Source organism: Mesocricetus auratus, unplaced genomic scaffold, assembly GCF_017639785.1.
Source record: "Mesocricetus auratus isolate SY011 unplaced genomic scaffold, BCM_Maur_2.0 Super-Scaffold_4256, whole genome shotgun sequence".
In the NCBI taxonomy this organism is placed as follows: domain Eukaryota; kingdom Metazoa; phylum Chordata; class Mammalia; order Rodentia; family Cricetidae; genus Mesocricetus; species Mesocricetus auratus.
Genome location: NW_024429182.1, coordinates 65,483,129 through 65,504,492, shown reverse-complemented (window position 1 = coordinate 65,504,492; position 21,364 = coordinate 65,483,129). Strand labels below are relative to the sequence as shown.

At 44.9% G+C, this 21,364-nt stretch overlaps 1 protein-coding gene across 2 annotated transcripts in view; it reads right to left on the bottom strand.

The window, feature by feature from the left end:
* Nucleotides 1-21,364, bottom strand: part of Adam12 (ADAM metallopeptidase domain 12) — a 306,570-nt gene that overhangs the window by 67,306 nt on the left and 217,900 nt on the right. For both annotated transcript variants that reach the window (XM_005063360.4, XM_040752639.1), the window contains 5 exons: nucleotides 19,240-19,305; nucleotides 18,074-18,145; nucleotides 11,553-11,722; nucleotides 9,322-9,406; nucleotides 5,225-5,373 (listed from right to left, as the gene is read on the bottom strand). In XM_005063360.4, coding sequence (XP_005063417.1) covers nucleotides 5,225-5,373; nucleotides 9,322-9,406; nucleotides 11,553-11,722; nucleotides 18,074-18,145; nucleotides 19,240-19,305 — 542 coding nt within the window. The remainder of the gene's footprint in view (nucleotides 1-5,224; nucleotides 5,374-9,321; nucleotides 9,407-11,552; nucleotides 11,723-18,073; nucleotides 18,146-19,239; nucleotides 19,306-21,364) is intronic.

The window sequence follows — 21,364 nt, the reverse complement described above, 5'->3', positions numbered from 1 at the left end:
AATTTTATGGTTGGGGTCACCACAAAACGATGAACTGTATTAAAGGGCTGCAGCGTTATGAAGGTTGAGAGCTACTGCTTTAGAGGGACATACAAGTGCCTATAGGTGGATGCTATGGTACCCAGGCCAGTTTAGACAGAGTAATTAAGATGATCAGTGATGAGACCCTTCCATACCTACAGAATCTTCCATCAGAACTCTTCCTTTCAACTAGCTACCTCTAGCCTTTTCCTGTGTCTCCACTACAATGAATGCCAGTTCTCTAAAGTCAAGGATCCTGCCATCTATGTGCAAGCAAGTATGTGAGTGTATGCATATATGAGTGTGTATGAGTGTGTGTGTGGGGGGGAGGCCAGAGGTCAACACTGGTGTTTTCCTCAAACATTTTCCAACTTCCTTTACAATATCTTTCACTGAACCTGAGCTTGCTGATTGGCTAGACTAGCAAGTTAGAAAGCCCCAGGAGTCTCACTGGCAACTGGGACTACATGTGCCTAAAACACTGTGCTCAGTTCTGTATGTGGGTGCTGGGGACCTGAACTCACCACCCAGCACTAGGATTACAGTGCTCAGCTTTGTAAGTGGGTGCTGGGGATCTGAACTCATGTCCCTAATGCTTGTGGATGGAATACTGACTGACCTATCTCTCCAGCATCTTATTAAGTTGTTTATTATCAGCATATATTAATTAGAAACAATAGGTTTCATTATGACATCTTCATATGAATACTTATTTTAATCATATTTACCCCCTTCATCTTTTACGCCTGGCACTTCCACTGTCCCCTTCTCCTCCCAGCTAGCCCCTCTCATACTTTCATGTTTTCTTTTTGCTGTTGGTTTAGGGACCCAGTGGCTTATGGGAGCATAGGGGAAGGTTCCTTTATATCAAGGACATCTTATCAGTAGATAGACCTTTAAGGAAAATGCCTTTTCTTCCTTCATCGACTTCATCAACTACTTATATAGATCCTCAGGAAGGGCCAGGGCCTATGAACCTCTCCTCACTCCATGTACAGGAGTGTGGTTGGGCCCTACCTTGTATAGATTTTGTGCAGGTGCTCACAGCTGCAGTGGCTTCAAGAGTCAAACAGCCACATCATGCTCAGAACGCAGCATTCTTTACCACTCCCCAGCCTCCTCCTGCCCTTTCAGTCCTTCTGCTTCTTCCTCAGCAGCGTTTCCCGAGCCTCTGAGGGCCTGATGGCGATGTCTCATTTACAACTGATTCTCAGAACTTGACCAGCTGTGAGGCTCCAACCTGCAGGGGTTTTGTTGGCTGTTTTTCCTCATCTCTTTCTACCACTGTGATACTAAAATCCCCCTCAGCATCCCCCCCTCACTATGGGCTTTGGCGATTAATTCACCCACTTGCTTAGGAAGTTGCTTTCCACCTGAGAAAATTAAAAACATCACTCCCAGGACAGGGATGTGGGACCATAATGGGAACCACACAGATATGAGTCTATCCTGCTATGGTGTATACCCAATATTCATCAAAGAACACAATGCGTGGCCGCTTCCAATGCATTCCTCCCAGACAGCCTAAGTGCCCAGCTCTCAATAATAATTCCTTTTGTAAAAATTAGAGGAACCAGTGACTTTATTTTTGAACATAAATCTCAACTTTCCCCCACTGTAGCAAGCTATATTTACTATCATGCTAACTCTACACGTGTTCTCACCACTCCTCTATCCTTATTCTTATGAATGTAGCATACACAATCCGGGAAGACCAAGAGCTGCAAGGAGCTCCTTAATGGATGGATGCTGCTAAGTTTAACTCCTACACAATCCTCCAGACACCACACACACCAAAGAAGGCAGGTTTTGTGTGCTTGGTCTCCAAAGACATAAAACACAAGGCACTCACAAGCCATATGGAATTAATGAGACAAGTCATAGGGAAACTCCCCCTAGCTGGTACTGCCATGTGCAAAAAAAATCCGGTACCCTGGTTTTCACAGGACTCTGCTCCATGTTTATATTTGCAGGCCTTCCAGTCCCATTTATCAGGGTTGAGGGTTGGGTCACAGTTTTAGAGTTAGGATACAGGAATACTGTGTTAAGAGAAAACCAGGTACTCTGCAGGACACACTTTTTAGTTCATTTCTGGTATTTATTTCTTTTGGATTCTGAACTCTTATTATCAAATCTGTTATTAACCTATCTCTCTCTGAGTCTCCTTCAGACTTCAGTTAACCAACATTTTTGACACTAGTTGTCCGTGGGTCAATCAGCAGGGAGGAAGAAGTCAGGGGAAGGTTGGTGCTTGGATCAGTTTAAAGTTAAGCACAGTAACACAGTAACCAGAAGTCTCTCCTACAGCACAGCGAAAATTCTGAAAAACATCCAATTCTGTGCTTGCTGTTCCTGCGAACTATATGACACTAATGTTCCTTTGTCTTTGGGAGTGATTTATAATTTACAGAGGCAAATGATCTCATTTAATCCACTCCCCCTCCTCTCCCAGGGACCCCATGAGGCAAGGGAACCACCACTATGAGATAATGCTGGAGCAGCCTGGGAAATTCCACCATAGGTGATGGATGATGGGGGATTGTCTGGGCCCCTCGGCTTTCCCCTCACTATAGGCTTTTGTGATTAATTCTCCCACTTGCTTAGGAAGTTGCTTTCCATCTGAGAAAATTAAAAACACCACTCTCTGGACAGGGATGTGGGATCATAATTGAGAACCAAATAGAAAAAGATTTACACAAAAACACAAGCTCAGCAAAAGAGAAAACTCTGACATTGCTAACAAGGAATAAATCAAATAAAGGCTATTAGCAAGCCCCTGGTGTGTGGGGGAAGCCTTTGAAATGTTTTGCTGAGCTCTAAACAATGTCATTTCTACCTGAGGTGTTCAGATATCTCTAGGGTAATTTGGCCCGCACTGTCCAGCACTGCCGTGGACACCTGCCAGCGAGAAAGACCTCACGCAAAACCCCAAGAGTGCTAGAGAGGGCGCCTGCAGATGTCTATGATCTTTAGGGCAGTAGGGTCTTCCTCAGCCAAGCACTCCTGAAACAGTGTTTCCTATTCAAGAGGATGAGTGGATGGCTGGCTGGGAGGCAGGGAACACACACTGATGGACCCACCCATTTTGCTAACACCGCTACCAAAGGCTGAACCAGGACTTTGCTTCTCTGCCTGTGGGTACCAGAGCCATAAGAACAATCAGGTCAGAACTGGGATGACATGATTTCTTCAATCCAACCCAGTATTCTGTACCTAGACTTTCCTCTGCATTTTCTTTTATGGAAAATTAAAAAGCACGAGCTATGTTAGCTGGCAACATAGTCGGTCAGTAGGGACCTTTTCTGGAGGTGTGTGGGTTGATGTATTAGTGTCCACGGGATAATCAGGGGAATGAAGCATAGACAGCATTTGATCTGTCCTCTGAATGAGTTCATCAAGAATGAGAAAGACAAAAAGAACACCCTGCTGCAGGTCAATTCCTACCAGTGCAACTTTGAGCCACTCGGCATGCTAACCAGGGAGGGTGGCCCTATCTAGGCTCCCAGGGTAGTGAGACAGAAGGCGCACAAAGGTCTCAGGCCAACCGCACACCCTGAGCAGCGGCTCCTTGCCCTAAATGTCCAGTTGGCTCTTCCCTTCTGTTAGGATTTGTATAAAGAGAACATTACATTTTAGTGTGACCAGCCTTCCTTACGGGGGAATACCACTTGTTAGTCTCTCACAGGCATATCCAATCTCTGATATTGTTACATGATGTCATTTATAAAGTTCACATTTGAGAACTGCACAACTGAGCTGTAAAAATAAAATCGCAGAAGAAATATTTCATCACGTTTTAAGTAGGTGTACAATTCTATGTTGTGCCAAATTCGCCTCTGTTTTAGCATGTAGCTTGTGGGCCAAGGGTGGGCCATGCCTAGAGCTCCCTGGCAGTGTTGCTTTAGATCAGATCCTGCTATCACTAAACAAGGCCAAGGTGACTCTATGGAATTATGTTTAAGGCACAACCATGAATGAACGCTTGCCCTGCACGTTTTGAGTGCCAATGAGGGTGACCTGAGGCAGCAGTAATTTGCTGTGACGGGCACCTGAGCAGTGGCTCACATGAGGTGGCAATGCTTTGATATGGGCCGAGCCTTTATTGGTGTCCTATAAACCACTTGGTAGGAGCCCATCTGGGTGCTGTTAACAAAGGCAAGGCCACATTCTTCAATCCTTCCCTCTTCTTGCAAAGGCAGGAGTGCATTCTTCAACAATCCTCCCCTCTTCTGGGACTTTTAAGCTCACAGGCAACTCTTCTGTCTCACACCATGATTTCTCCTTGCCAGCAAGGCTTCCCAGAGTCCAGCTGTTGGGTCATTTGGTCAGCATCTTTTGCTCCTAATGTCACAATTCAACAAACTTAGGCAGCAGGCTTGGCTGGGGAAGCTCCATGATAGAAGTATCTGCATGGTCTTGGATTTTACTGTAAGGACAGAGCACTGTACCCAGTGTGTGCTTCCCTTTCTAAGCTTGCCTAAGTCAGCCCACCACTCCAGTTTGTCTCTTAGAGTTGTCACAAGATATCTGCATCTTGAATCCTCTCAGGTAGCATCTGTGTCACCCTCACCCAAGGGCTTCAATGGTGGGACTAGCTTCTATTTTATTCTGTTGGAACCGAGTCGGGTTTCAGAAAGTCATCGAATGAAATTGAATCACCTAATCATTGGGAGCAGGAAAGTCATTTCATTCAAACCCCTGAGGTTTGGTAGGGTGGTCTATCAACATGGATACTGTAACCAGCCCCTACCCCCATCCAACTGGAGACAAAAGGTACCTTCTAGCCAGGATGTGACCCTGTAGGACACATGGCCCATTTCAATTTGTAGGGTAAATTCTCAAGGCCCCCAGAAGCCTGACTCCTCCAGCCGATGTCAGCAGAAACAGAATGCTCAAATCAGAAACATGTGCTGCGATTGTAGGATAATTTGCAATTTCTAGATAATAGCATCCTTTCCCACTGCATCCCAGGGAAGAGGCCAGCCCTTGTGTTATGTGGCATCGAAGCTGGCTGTCCATGACTCGCCAGAACACACAGTCCTCCCTTGCTCCTTGTGCACGAATTTCTTTCATGAGACTTCTGTGTATTCTTCAATCAGAAAACTGGGGGAGGGAAGCATTTCCTCTTTTTCTAAGATGTTTCTCAGCACACAATTCAAGCTATGCACAACTCACTCTTGGGCCACTGGAGCCTGGTACTTACCCTGTGGAAGGGTTCATGATGCATCCTCCTTTCTCTGCAGCCATCCTGCAGCTGCAGCCCCTCTCCAGTGTGTCATGGTTCATTCCGAAATTGTGGCCCAGCTCATGTGCCAAGGTCACGGCAGCACCAAGGGGGCTATCTGAATGGTCCTCAAAGGGAATACAAGAGCACAGATTTACAGTTCACACCTGCTTGGCCTTTTCTCACTCATCTTCTCGCCCCTTGGCATTTTCCCATCGTTAATACTTGGTTTAACTGAATTCCCCATAAGGCCCAGTACAGAGCCTTGCTATTAACTCTGAACATGGGAAGTAATTTGGCCTATTTCATTAAGCCCATTTGGGGGTTCTTCTGGTGAAGGCTGTCTCATGTATATGTGAGGATTCTTTGCTGATCTCCCCTCTGCAAAACACCATTGAGAGAGGCAACAAAGTTATTCCCAATGATAGAAAGCATAAGGCTACCTGATCAAGAGGGTGTTGAATGGAAGATGCTTTTAAATCATCCCTGAACAGCTAGACTTAACCCTTTTCCTTCCTTTCTGCCTGGTAGCGGAGGACTCTGGGAAAGTTCTCGACAACCCACAATAACAACTGATCTGAATTAAGATTAAGAGTTATGTCTCACTCTTTCTGGGCCTTTACATGGACCCTGGACATAGAGAAGTTCCCATTCTCTGATAGAGCTGATGGGTTCACATTAACCTTTGGCTACCAGCAAGTATTGCTGGCCACCTCAAGCATACTGGAATCCCTAGACAGCTTGACTTAAGTAGACACTTAAAAACAACTAGGAATATAGTTAACTTAAGAATTGCTAATTGGCAGGTGTGATTTGTATAAATTCTGCCAGTGAATGGAGTTTTAGAAAAGGTGTTCAGACCCTGGGGCAAATAAATATCTTGCTTGAATTTTGTTTTGGGTTACCAAAAAGAGATAGCAGGTTTTCCACAATGTATCCAGAAGAGAGTATAACAATGTATTCTAGAAAAACTCTTGTTTCCAGTCTTCATGAGGATGCTGGGTAAAAGTGTGTTTCTGTGAGGCCTTATGGATTTAGTGGTGGCACCATCAAGGGCGGGACTTTCTCACTAGTCCATTGTCTGGGACACAGTAACGTGCCTAGGAAGCACGTTGTTCTTAGAATAGATGAAATTCCTGATAAATTACTTCATTTACACCTCAAGTTTCCTGTCTAGGAAGTACTGTAGCCATGTTCCAGGAAGGAGTTCTTAGTCAGGAGCACTGGTGGAGGGAAGGTTTCTGCTGCAACATGCGGATGGCCGAATTTCCTTAGCACACTTGGGCACAAAATTCAAGAACTTGCTCCTCAAGAGTACTCAACTGCTGGTTTTTCTATTCTGTGGAACATCACAGTTTTCTTTCTAATTATTTAAGTTATTTTACATCACACTTAAGTGATTATACAGAACTATCTTAAGGGTTACTGGTAATCTCTTTATATTTGCTTACAATGAGGAAGAACACATCTTTTTGTGTGTCTGATAGCATGTCCAAATCAAGAGGGATTTTTGTTGTTTAGGTTAGTTAGACACAAAGACATGGCTTTAAATTACTAAGAGTAGCAGCTGACTTTATCTTGAATAAATGGGGAGGTAGTCTTAGAAGTCATATTTTTGGCTATTTGTGAACCATTTCCTTTCTTTGTATTTGAGGGTCACTGGGTATGGTGATGGTCACACCTAATACATATGACTCCAACTTCAGGGGAAAGCTAGTGTAGACATTTTGGGTCTGGGTTGCCTCATGAATCCTATAGAAGTTAAAGCTACTGCATGATGGTATTTCCACCCTATTTGATATTTCCCTGTGGGATAAGAAGGGTGTGTGTAAAGAGTCAAGACCATGCTAGAGAACCCTACAGAACCAGCTGACCTGACCTAGTGAGAGCACACAGACCCCAGGTGAAAAGCTGGGAAACCAGCATTGGACTGAACCAAACCTTTTGAATGTGGGTTCCAGTTAGGAGGCCTGGGCAGGCTATGGAACTTCTAACAGGGGAACCAGTATGTATCCCTAGTACGCAAATGGACTTCAGGAGCCCATTCTCTATGGAGGGATACTATTTCAGCTCAGACACAGGGAGGAAGACCTAGGCCCTCCCCCAAATGATGTGGCAGACTTTGATGATCCCCCATGGAAGGCCTCACCGTCCTTGGGGAGTGAGTGGAGGGTAGGTTGGGGGGATTGGTAGGGGTGGCATGGAAGGGAATAGGGGAATTGATATGTAAAATGATTGCTTCTAAATAAAAAAGAAAAAAAACCAAAATAACAACAACAACAAAAGATGGTATTATCTGCCATCTAATTGGTAGAACAAACTTCCTTAAAATTTTTATTCATTTTTAATTATGTGTGTACATGACTGTGTCTGTGTGTGGGTTTGTCCATGTGAGTGTAGTGACCATGGAGTCCAGGAAAGGGTACTGGGTCCCTTGGAGCTGGAGTTACAGGTGGTTAGGAGCTGCCTGACTTGGGTCCTGGAAACCAGAGCCAGGTCCTCTGGAGGAGCTGCACTGTCAACTCTTTATTGCTGAATCATTTCTTCAGCCCCCTGGACAATTAGCTCTGGACCTGACTTTATTCTAATGACATGACATCTAAGTTGCATCTATTCTTATCTCTCTTTCACATATTTAAAACAAACAGTTTTTTCTGTATGATTTTAAAGAGGGAATCTTGGTACTTGCTTCTTCGAAAATAGAGCAAGAGAGAGCTGATGAGTCCTTTACCCTGTCATGGGGAACATGGGATGCTTCAGCCTCATAGAGCGGCAGGACCCACTTTGCTTATGAAGAGCTCCATTTTGGCTCTTAAACGTATTTGTGCCAGTTTTAAGTGGCAAAGTCAGTAGCAACTAACCCTGAACCATGAAACTGAAAATTACTCCCTCTTAAAACTTTACAATCTGTTCTATGAAAACATAGCTGAGATCTGACTTGAAATTAACCTGGCACCAGCAAAACCCAAACTTTCCAGTGACTTCCATGGTGGAGATCACCGGCAGGGCTTCCATGTTCAAAGGAAACCTGAGAGGAGCTGGTTCAAGCCAGCAATGCAGTGAGTGGGTGCAGGCCCTCCACATAGGCTACCCACGCAGTGCATGCTTGCATAAATTACCTACCACTGCTCCCAGACGGGAGGAAAATGTTTATGTACCGTCACTAGGAAGATTAGATTAGGCAGTATGCAGAGAAAATAACACTCAGCAGAATGTAACTGTTTCCACCCTTTGCTACAACTGAACACTCACAGAGGCTCTATTTGAAGGGTGGGGTAGGAATCATGGCTTCACTGGAGGGCAGTAGTGTTTTTGTTTAATGAAGATGGAAGGCTCTGAGGATACTCCCTGTCTGAGAGACGGTACCATGGTGGGCACTGGATTCTCAAGGGGGCAATCAGGTATGAGAATCCCTTCTAGAACTTTCAGGAGGGCTAGAGTGGGAGGGAGCCTCCCATTGGGCACACAGGCTAAGTTACTTTCATCAAACTCCTAAGACATCTCAAACATGCTTCTGGCTGTATTTCCTTTTACAAACATATATAGCCCCATACATGACAAAGTTACCCCTGTAAAGCAATAAACCTAGGCCTCTGCCTTCCAAGAATAAGGTTATGATAAAGACAAATTGTACTCCGGCCAGAAGGCATGGAAAGCATTTGCAATGGTACGTAGTGAAAAACCTCAAATTTCTGACTGTTGGGCGCAGAGGCAGAACCATCAAAAAAGTCACTAGAGTGGCAACATTTGGTGAGATCACAGTCTATCCCAGAAAACTGAGCATGGAGGGTAACCCCCGTGCCCGGACTAATCTCAACACCAGAAGACATTCCTGGATTGAGATACTTTGACCAGTAGTCCTACTTGAGCTATTTCTCCACAGAAGGGGCATGTCTACCCTCCCTGTGTACCGTCTGTGTCCCCCATGTGTAGGAAAACAAATCATAAATATGGGTGCAGAGGTAAATGTAGGAGCATCTCTGGAAAGGAGCTGTTTTCATGAGGTCTGACAAGAATAGGGATCTCCTGGGGGGGGGATTAAAGGGGAAGACATTTCCAGGGCATATTTGGTTTACCATGACAACTCCTCCAGACTGCTCTGCGGTGCACATGCTCATGATGGGTGCCATGCCGATGGTGGTTCCTTGGAAATAAACCCCACTAAAAAACAAAAGGAAGGACTGTCTTTAGTCTCATGCATTAGGGATGCATTTCCCAACAGTTCAAATCTTGTTTAGGCAGGCCTGCAGCAGAATGCTCAATGATGCAAACAGCCCCAGGAGGGGGTATTTACTTGTGACTTTCACACTTTACTTTTCCAGTTGCAAGATGGTCCCATCCTTCCTGTAGAGTTTTGCTGTTCAGATAGCCGCCAGGCATTACTTTGCATTTCTAAGTTGCTGCCTACCTGCTTCCTGATGGACTGTAGGGAGTTGTTCCTTTGAAACAAAGCCTGCTGATAGAAAGGCTGAGAAGTCACTGGGAATCACTGTTTGCTGAAGGAAACAGGAGACAGCTTGGGAGATTTTCTGTTGTAGCTGGGGTTTGCTTTCCTGTGTAACTCATCATCTCCAGACATGAAATCCTTCAAAGTGTTCTGCCAGTATGGCTTTTGAGACTGAAATCGGCAGTAAAGCAATCGCCCCTCTAGAGCCAGTGTATAGCAAGTAAGCACCCACACCGCCTTGGCACCAGGAAGTTTCTGGAAGGGAACTTCGTGGCTTCCATGTAGGCGTCCTCCTATCCGGAATCTCAACCTGATCATGAATCTAATCATACCAAAGGACTGCTTCAGGCAAGTGTGTTATGCATAAAACTTTAATAGGCTCGTGCATAAAACTTTAACACTGTATTTGTTGGACTCCTATAAAGTAATCAAATGACTTAGTTATATTTTGTTGGCTGTGTACCAACACAGACAATGCAGTCGTGAGAGTTTGAAAAGTCAAATATGAGGCAGGAGAGATGGCTCAACAGTTAAGAGCTGACTGCTCTCCCAGAGGACCTGGATTCCATTCCCAGCACCCAGATAACAGCTCACTACTGTCAGTAACGCCAGTCCTAGGGGATACAGCTTCCTCTTTTGACCTCTGTGGGCATCAGGCACATATGATGCATAGACACACACCTCTGTTTCTTTTTTCTTCTTTAGTTTTCTTTTTCTTTCCTCATATTCACTTCCACTCTATTTACAGCTGCTCATATATAGACCATATGAACAGCTACAACTATACATACAAGTAAATAAGAAGGTTAAAGAAGATGTTAATTTATTTCTAGATGTTTAGGTTGGGCAGATTCCTTTAGTGGAAAAAAATCAAAAACAAAACATTCCCAACTCGAAGTACAGGGTTGGTCAGTGCATAAAATGTGAAGCAACCAAACATCCACAGGGACCCTGTTGAAATGGCCAGAGTGAATGATTAGGGACCACTGACCAACTGGGAGTGGATGGAGGCATTTCCTACATGAACACAGGGAAGAACCATCTTGTCCCTTCTCATAAATGTCCAATAAGCTAGATCTGACCAAAGAACAGAAACCACTGCGTCTGAAGGCTTCACTTAAGTGACACAAGAACAAAAGAGTAAGCCATCTCTGAAAACATCTGCTTCCTATGGATTCAGGTGAATATAGGGGCATTCTCCTCTTTTAAATGTAAAGCTGTCTGGAGTCACTCACCATGTGCTGCTGGACAGCCAACCCCCCCCGCTACTTTATTTCACACCTCCACATCAGCTGCCACTCCAATGCTTTCCACTCTTCTGTTTCCTCTCAGCAGACAGAAACTCGTCAGAGCAAGAACATTTACTGGGCACTGTTACATTCAGATCACCTAGCTGGGTCCTAGCAGGTACCCCATGGATACTGATTGGAGGAAGAGCACAAGGCCTGGACGACACTCCCTGACCTGGAAAGCCAAAGAGAACTTCTCCACCATAGGAAGAAGGCCCTCGTGTTTCTCCAGGTACCCAACAATCTTCATGTGCCTTGCTCTCAGATCGTGTAAAAACATAGATTGTTTTCTACTAATGATACACTGCTGTTTGAGGCAATCTTATTAAAGAAAAAGACCAGAAAAATTAGCACAGAGGAAAATGCTCAGATGTGGAAAACCAAACCAAACCAGAATCAGAGTCCTGCAGAGGGACAGAAGACTGCCCCAATGGGTCTGTGATGCCAGGTGGTTGACCCCTGATGCAGGCTAGGAAGGCCCTTTGAGGAGCCAGTATGCTGTGTAGACAGATGTGGCTCTGGGTACCCTTGGGCTCAGCACACTGGAGGGAGGTATTGCAGAATCTCTCACCTGATAAGTTGAGCATTGTCGTGGGATTTTCGAGGTAGAAGCTTTATCTTCCTCCAGTCCAGAAATTCATGGAGACTGGTGAATGGGTCCTGGCTTATAGAGCATTTGTCAATGTCATTCCACACTTCCACCCCTACCAGCACGATCCGGATGTTCAGTGGTCTGTAAAACTAGGAAAATGGGCATCGTTGGAGGATCACATTATCAGAAACTTAAAAAGAAAATTGGAACTGATTTCACTGCTGAAGTTCATTGTGTAAGTCAGGAAAACCCCTCTCTGTGCACCTTTGTTACCATGGCAACAGGATTTAAAAAATAGTCTTAGTGCCTGATGCAACGTGAAATGTTAACTGTATTCCATAATGTTGACCAATTTGATGCTAAAGTTATTAGCCATTTATTTCCTGTCTGGCCATATGGGAGGATGCCTTTCAAGTGACTTGGTGTGTTTTACCATTTAATATGCTGTCAGTTACTATTTACTGCAAGTAAAAAAAAAAAAAGATTGGATGAAGATCATTCAGTCACTTCTGCCAGGAATAAGAATTATTTTTTTCATTTTAAGTACAGTGTTCTGCCTAAGAGATACTGAAGATGTGTCTGAATTTCTCAGCAAAGACTCAGCTTTGGCTGACACCATCATATCAAGTCACCTATCAAGTTAGGAAGTTTAGTGCCTTTCAGAATGATAGAAACATAGACAAAGCCTTCTTCAGTAACTTAGGACCACATTTTTATCACCATACCAAGAAGTTATCTTAGCCCTGGTGAGCTGGGAAGATCTTTCATGTGGAGTTCTTCTCACAGGAGCTCGAGAAAGCTTTGGGCAGGCCCACAGCGTGTCTTCTCATTATAGACAGTAATGACTTCAACCAAAGCCCCTAGTCGGTAGGAAATCGGGGGAGACAATGCTTCTAGTTGCCAAAGGATGGCTTGTCTCATCTGCGTCAGGGGCAGTTGTGAGTGGCTAGCCAACATGGAGTGCACACCAGTCCATCCCACAGTTAATGCTGAGGTTCTTTGAAGCCCACAGTTCAGCCCACAGAGCAAATAATAGTTCTTAACTATTATTGTTCCCATTTATGGAAAAGACAATGAGGCTGAGTGGGGCCCTGTAAAAATCACCCTTGCTCTATACGTAACAGCACACCAACAGGGAGATTACACTGTGGTCACAGCTAAGGGGGTAAGGACAGGAGTCACCCATTAACCTTTGGATGCCAGTGCCATACAAGTCCACATGCAACAAGAAAGTCCCCACCTTCTCAGATCCTGGCTACACAAGGAGAAAGGCATTACAAGTGACTCCAGAGGGAAGCAGATACTTGGAGTTTCTAGTAACATCTGGCCAGCAAGGAGCAGGAATCCCAGCAGCTCTGCATTGGAGAGTTAAGCATCATTCCAACGTGGTGAGCTGAAGCACAAGGAGTTCCCCAAGCCTGAGCCCCTGACCCCAGATTCTCAGCTGCACGTGAGGCAGCTCATCCTCTCCCTATCTGATCCCCAGAGTCACATGGTGAACACTGGGTCAGCAGCAGAACTGAAGAACTCAGCTGGGGCACAAATTATGTCATAGGCTACACTGATTTCAGTCGTCCAAGTTGAGGTTAAACTGATAACAAAGTCCATACGAAATTAATGCATTAATGAGACAATTACCTAAGCAAAATGTTGTCCAGTGGTATGTTTTTAATCAAGCAGCACATGACTTGTGCCTAGTTGCAAACTTCCAGCCCAGGTTCCCCAGGAAAGACAGTTCCTGGACCACTCTGAATGATGCCTGCTCATGCCAGGGGCACCCCTCGAGATGACATTCCATACTGTGTCATATGCAAAGGTCACAGTAATCAGAAAACAAATTCAATGCTGATGTTTATGCCAGCCTTCTAAGAGATTCACTTAGATCCAAATATCCTGAGTGATTGTCTTCTGAGAAATGGACACTGTTTGCCTCCCAGAAGTATTGAGTAGAAGAAGGAACTAATGTCTGCCCAGGCCTAAGCTATCATCTTTCTCAGCACGAACCCAGCAACATACTGAAAAGAGAGGTTTTCCTACCAACAGAGAGGTTGCATTTCTCTGTGAGCCCTCTCAAACCACATCCTAGCCCAGATTTCAGACTTAGTGGAATCTCACCTCCTCTCTAAAGTTGGTACTGTTGGTTGACTTCCATGTGTGCTATGCCTACAGCAAGCCATTATGCACTGTGCCTTGAGTTTGCCCACAGGTCATCTTGGTCTTGTCAGTGAAGTAATGAGCATAGGTACAGCCATGGCTTGATTTCAAGGTGCTTCCTAAGCCCAGGCTTAATCCTCAAATGGATTCTATGTTAGGAACTGTTATTGCTCCCAATTTAGAGTCAAGACACCCAGGCTTGGAGATACCAGGTAAATTATTCAAGATCATGATTGCATGGCTGGACTGACTCACAGACAGGCTGACTCTGATGTCATGATTTGAACCATTAAAACTGCCACCAACATGTGAATACAATGACTGCAGACTTTGAGAAAAGCTCATGGACCTACGTAGGGCAAATGGATCTTGGCAGCTGCCTGCCCGGCTCAGGGATCCCAGAATGCATGTAGACGCAGTTAGAGACACAGATGAGTGATTCTCCTATTAAACAACAGCTACAAATGTTTGCTATCAGTTCTTCCTGTGGGCAGGAACATGGCACAAGCAGAGAAAACAAAGATTAGGATGGCTTAGGCCTGGCTCAGCTGCTCAGAGGTCAGCACAAGACTTTAGGTACAGGCGGTGCTACCATGAATCCAGTTAACTGATATGGTATCTCACTGAGCAGTAGCATCAACATGAAGTACAAGGAATGCTGTGCTGGAGGGGCCAAAGCTTTGTGGAAGGAATGGATAAGAAATGAGGGAGGTAGAATTCCCTGGGGACTCAGGAAAGCTTGTATTCTTCAGGCAACTGGCTTAGGAGGAGGAAAAGAGAGTGGTCACATGAGTGAAGAAAGCGGAAGTAATTCAGAGTCCCTCAGAGGATGGCCACTGAGGCTTGGAGCTGAAGTCACAGCTTAAGAAGGTTGGATTGGAGTGATGGCTTCAAGATGCAAGCCTTCAGTCCCTAGATGCTCACTCTGCTGCTCCTGCTGCAGTGTAATCAGGACCCAGGAACAATAACTTCAACTTTTTCTAGAAGCAGGACCATTAGACACATTCTGTTTCTGTCATCTGTGATTTTTCTGACCCCTTTTTGACCTTTGTCTCTGAGTCACTTCTCTTTCTCCCAGTCTGGGGTTTTCTCTTTTTCCAAGTCAGTACAGCTAAATGGTTATTAATTTAGAATAACCAACCAAGCCAAGATGTCATCAAGTGAGGAAGTGGCCACTGATACAGTCAGTGAGTTTTGGGCTGAGACTCTCCCATGAGTATAGTTGCAAAACTGAAACTGGTAAGTCTGATGTTGCCTGGATCCATCAGCCAACAGCTGTGCATAGAGTTGCCCAAGGAGCCAGAGTTTTCTCTCAGAGTCTCTAGGAGCTGTTGAAGGGTGGGCAGGAATACCAGGGCTAAACATGGCTACATGCTTAGTGAATTGGCTCTGCTCTCCTTTTATCCAGGCTGGCACACTTGACCAAGCCTACCAGGGCTTCTAGAGGCATACTGTTCTTTAATGACTAGCACAAGCCATTAACAAACCCCCAATTTCTCATTTCCAGCTTTGTGAAACAAAGCAAGATAGAACCTGGAATAATACGTGAAGACAGATAAAGGCAGAGGACCAGATATACCACTTACTAAAACGGGGATCTCAGGCATTTCTAGTTAGATGTTAATGTATTCCATTACTTCCTTTTACTTCTCAGGTCTGGGATGAGCTCTTTCACTCCTTAGGGACAATGGAGAGCTTCTAGATGAATCTGCCTTGATGAGGTTAGGGTGCTGGCTTGGCCTCTGAACTATCCAAGCCTTTCACTCTATGTCACTGTTTTAAGGAGAACTCTGCATGGATCTGTGCCAAGTCCTACCTAAGTCAATCAGATCAGATTAAGAAGGCTCTGATTTAGGAAGTAGTATTTAAAAGAGTAGTCCCATGAACAAAAATGACCCAGGGAATTCTAAAGCCCCAGCCTGATTGTGGTTCTGCTTTTCTTTCTTGGACAGGTCTCAGGTAGCTGGTACTAGCCTCCAACTTGCTATGTAGGTGAGGGTGACCTTGGACCTCTGATTTTCTGTCTTTACCTTCCAAGAACTCTAATACAGGAAAGCTCCACCATGCCCAGTTCATATGGTGCTGGAGATGGAACTTTGCTTTGTACACAGAAGGTGAGCACTCCACCGACTGGGCTACATCCCCAGTCTCTGAGACCCAGCGTTAATTCTTGTGCTATGCTTGACATATTTCTCAGGATCCATGCTTTAATTTCCTTCCTCAAAGGACTGGTCCTCTAACCAGGTTTCTCCTTCATCCCTTGACTTTAGGGTACACAGTAATATGTGAGGAGTTACCGCTGAAACATTTTAAAGCCATGTGTTGCTCCAGAGTTCAGCCTGCCTCAAGGGTCTGATGAAAAGGGGTCAGAAGAAAGAACTAGGACATTGGGCAGTCCAAATCCCAATTCATCAGCTGTTCACACACAAACACAATCATGCATGCACATGAGCCTACATGAACATGCATGTGTGTATGCACAAACACATGCACATGTCTACATATGCCCATGCTCTGCAACCACAAGGAGCTACTCACTGTATCTATAAGTGTTGGGAGCAGACCAAGCCCTTCCCTACTCTGAAGGCACTCTCTCCCTCACTCTCCACCTTGCAAGATCACTGTCCTGACTGCAATGACCCTTGTCCGTATCCCCTGAGAAAGTTAGTAGCTCTCATCTGTAACTCCAGAGACCTCTGTTTACAGCATCATTGCAGGGCTGTCACTTGGGTGCAGGATGAAGGGTTTATATGTCTATCTGCTATGGGTCTGCTGTGACTGCAAACACAGTGATTACATCTGACTGATGCACAGAAATCAGGATCCCATGTTATATAAGAACTTGTAGGATGAAGATGAATTTATGCAGAGACTTTTGCCTTTCTCTTTCTGAAACGGTTGACAATTCAAATTGAACAGAACAGGATTGCTCAAAACGAAAGACATCTGGAGGGGCCCCTTCCAAACTGCTCTGTGCAAAGGGTGGCTATGTTGGAAAAGCCTGGATGTGAAAGGCTCAGCTACATCCAGGCCCTCCTTTTCATCTAGTTGTCATAGGCAGGAGATGTGTGACTACTGAGAAGCCCAGCTCTGTCTCAGCTTCAGCCTTCTCTCCACTGGTGGTATCTACAGTGCAGTCCTATACCAGGTCAGTTCCTGGCCTTGGGCCCTGGAGCTGCCAGACACACAGAATGTGAGACTCTAGGGGACATCTGAAAACACTCAGCTTTGCCAGCAAACAAGAAGTCAGAAAAGTCTTTGGGAGCCCCCACCCCCAGCACTGATATGTAAGCCATTGAGAGAAGCCCTGCTTCCCATGAGAGCCATCAACCCCACACAGTCGGGATTCTGTCCTGCAGGATGCCACTGGAGCAGGGTGCTTTAGACAGAAGGAGTCCCCACTTCCTTGCCAGCAGGTTGTAGAAGGAATCAGATTCCCAGAGGCTCTTCTCCCAGAAATTGTCTTGTGAAAGTAGTGGTGGGGTCCCCCCCTGTTCTTAGTGAGGGACTTCAGATAGCAATTGTTCACAGAGGAAGTGCTCTCCAAAATGCTTTCAAAAGTGGCTTTGATAATTAAGGCGTGATTGGATCCTGAAGACTTGGACCTAATCAAATGATTGCTGTTTGACTGGAATAATACAGTGCTTTTACTGGGAGGTGGGACCTAGTTTAAGGATTACAAGGGTGTGTCCTGAAAAGATACACTTGGGGGCCACTCCTTGTCTCTCTCTGCTCCCTGACCACCACGAGTTGAGCAACCCTATTCCCCCACGCCTTCTCTGTGATCATGGTCCAGAGCCTTGGAGTCAGCAGACTTCAGCCTAAAATTCCTAAAGCCACAAGGTGAAATAAACATTTCATCCTCCATAGTTTTTCTTACAGTTATCTGTCACAGTAGTTAAAAAAAACAAACAATCTAACACGGTGATTAATCCAGAAGTCTGTTTTTGGGTTCTGATAATGGAGCTTGTAGAGTCTACCCTCTAATCCACATTGTGAACTTCACACTGAAGAGCAGAGAAGAGGCCTGGCTACCAAATTCTCAAATGTTCAATGCATCCTTCTGGGATTCCATCTAATGCATTGTCCAGAATTCTCTTAGGCTAGAATACTTCCCAGCAAGTGTTCCCAGAGAAAGCTGAGTCCCTGAGGCCTCCATAGTCTAGACCAGCTAGGGCTGGAGTCCCCTAAGTTGCCCAGGACCTGAATACTGGCTCAGAGGACTGGACACTCAGGACCAGCACAGGACCCAGAGGCAGATCTTGGTCTCTCTGCTCAGTTGCAGGAAAAGCACTTAAATCTCCCAACCTCGTTTCCAATCATTGACATGATTTGAGGGAACTTACCTTGTCAACGTGATTAGCGATCTCTATTAACCGCTGCTTAACTTTCTCCAGATCTTTTCCTTGCCTCTGAAACTTAACCATTTGAAAGGCCAGCATTAATAACAATAAGAATATCAACCAGGATTCCTCTTCCCAGATCCTGAGATGTGAGGTCTTGGGCTTTGGAGATACCCTCCCTGTATTTGGTGTGTGTGTGTGGGGGGGGAGGCTTCACATTTACAATGGAGGAGCTTACATCAGGCCAGATAGTTTCCCCAGCTGGGGAGTCCCTGCAATTCCCTACAACGCGCCGTGTCCTCACGCCAAAGACCCATATGGTAACTTCTGCAGCTCTTTCAGCCTCATAAATGATGGAGGAAGGGACATGTTTTGGCAAAGAGAAAATGGACAATGGGAAGGCTGTCCAAGGCCACTTTTCATATCATCAGCTTGATTTTTAACTTCCTGAGAAATTTCCTTTAGATTTGTTTTTAAACATTAAATATGAAAGGCAAGAAAAGCTCATGGCAACATGTCCAAGAAAGAGGATGGAAAAAAAATTAACAAATTCCCCATTCTCTCCTCTAAGTTGACCTTCCAGAATGGGAAGAGTTTTCTGAGAAATTGTCAAGCTGGTTTCACTCATGTATGTTGAATGAGGTTAGGAGAAAAATGTCACCAATTTATAACATGTTAATGGGATGATAAGAAACCATAGGGAAGACAATCTAAAGAAAATTGATTCACAATGAAATGAAAGAAAAAAAACCAACAGTACAGAGCCATATCACAAGAGGGGAGGATTTCTCTACCATGCCTGTATAGCATTCCTTCATTCATTTGTTCATTCGTTCATTCATTCAGGTTAAGACACACCTAACTTTCCCCAAATTGTCAGAATGTAATTTGAAGCCATCCATCACTGCCTCTAGATAATTTCCCTTACTTAGAGAGCTTAGCTACAGAGAAACACTGTGTTTTTTTGGGGGGGGGCTTACACTTTGTGATTATTTTATTATACTAGATACACATTAAAGAGTCTGTGCTTCTTCAGATCGGAAAAGCACAATTTTAATGCTTGACTCCAAGGTTTTCAAGAACACACCAACAAAGGAAGCAAAGCTAGATCTAACCTCCTCTTATTTCTTTTGAAACCAACTGTCCTGAGACGTTTTAGAGGCACTTACCTCTCGGTTGTCTGCCACAATAACCAGCTCCACGTACTTGGTCATCTTAAGGGTCTCTCTTTTATGCTGCCAAAAGAAAAAGAGAGAGTTTCGTTGGCCTTAATACTTCCCTGGGGCTTCCAGGACATTGTTCATGTCTCTCAAAAAATAAAAACAAACAAGACAATGATAACATTTGCAGGGCAGACTCTTCCTCCTGCGGGCTTTGTGGCTGTGTGCCACCAAGAAACTGATTCCTAGCCCCAGTGATCTTTTTGGGGAGCTTCGACAGGGGTGATCTCGTGTCTGCTTTCATGTGGGAATTCCTAAAAAGGAGTTTAACATTCTCGCTGAATCATTGATGGTGGGTTTGAAAGAAGTCAAGGTCATTTTAAAACAAAAACGAGCACCTAAACAACCCCAAAGAACATTCTGGAACCAGAGCCAGACATAGGCTTGTTGTTACGGACTGCACGAGGACATGAGGATCACCAAAGGCACACTGGAGTCCAGCCTGTCACTGTGTTTCTTGGACTTTTATGGCCCGTGTACATCTGCTCCATGACTGGAGGAGAGGGAGGGCAAATGCACTTTGTAGAGAAATGTGCAATCCCTCTGGGAAAATGCTGAGTTCTTTCTGGGGGAACAGATGTTTGTGGCCAGTCATTTAAACATCTAGTTTGAAGCAGTGGAAGATTGGGGTGAAGAGCAGAGAGGCAACAGGGAGGTGCATCGAGACAAAATATAAGGGAGCAGCAGAGAGACCAGGAAGCAAGAGTGTTTTTAAAAATATGACACTGGAGGATTGGCAAGAGTGGAGAGGCTGAGAAGAATATGGAAACTGTATCAGGGTGCAGAAATAGGGACTCTCAGCAGTAGAGATACAAGAAGGCCTCAGGGGCAGGTTACATTGTAATCAGGCTTCCTCAGAAACAGTTTACAATCTTCTGTAAATTACTGGGAGGATCCCAAAGGCACTTTTTTTAGGGGAAATAAACCAATTCATGGAGGGTGGTCTCCAAAATCAAACACTGAAAACAAAAAAAGCAAAGCCTTCTGCTTCTGCAATAACACACGGTTGGAGGAAGTGGGGGTTGATCTGCCTCTGGTCCTCCCCAACTGAAATTGCTGGTTTATAACTTAAGTCTCATACAGGGCTTGAGCAGAACACTCAGTGTTACAACCACTTGTCCAGACAAAAGCAAAAGGGATGAAGGCATGCTTTGAATCAGGTTTCCAGTCACATAATCCGCAGGGAAACATCTTTCATAAAACAAATCTCCACCAGGCCAGAATCTTCCAAACAGATTTTTACAAGAAAAATGTTTGTATTATAGTGGTGTTCCTGCTTGCTGCCCAGCTGTGCTGATTCATGAATTTAGGTGTCCCTAAAGAAATCTGGAAACCTCATGGAGGAAGGAAAATAAAGTACCATGAAAGGTATAATTTCTCACGCTTTTACAGCGCTGCAAGGAGAAACCGTCAGGCGTGGTGACTGTGTGTGCTGGCAGGCTTCATGGTGATAACTGGGAACTCAGAGAGGCAGAAAGTCAGCCCCCGTGTGTGCTCAAAATGAGACACTTCTAGAAATGAAAGGGTCTTGTGCTTTTTCCTTACCGAGGGCCAAAGAAGTAGAAATCTCCTCGCCTTTCCTCTCCCCAACTCCATGGCATATGCATGTATGCATGTGTATGTGTTTGTATGTGTGCTTCTGTAGGAGTATATGTGCATGCGCACACATGTATATGCATGTGTGTGGATGCCAGATGTTGTTGGCAAGTGTCTTCCTTTAACCCTCTCTACCTTGTTTTTTTGAGACATGGTTTCTCAGTGACCTGGGAGTTGATCATTAGGCTGGTCTGCCAGCGATTCCCCGGGACCCAGCAGTCCCCAGTCCTCTGCCAGAGATGGGTGGCAGGTGCATACTTGGTGTACCTGGCTCTGTACATGGGTGCTGAGGGAACTAAACCCAGAACAGAATGAACTTTACTGGTTGAGCCGTCTCTCTAGCTCTCAGGAATCAAGTTCATTCTCCCTTCCCTTCCCTCCTACAAAACCCTGTTCAACCATGAACAAATTCAGCTAATTATACAGACAGAAACATGGTTGTGGAAATGGAGAAATAAATTAATCTCTCCTGAAAAAC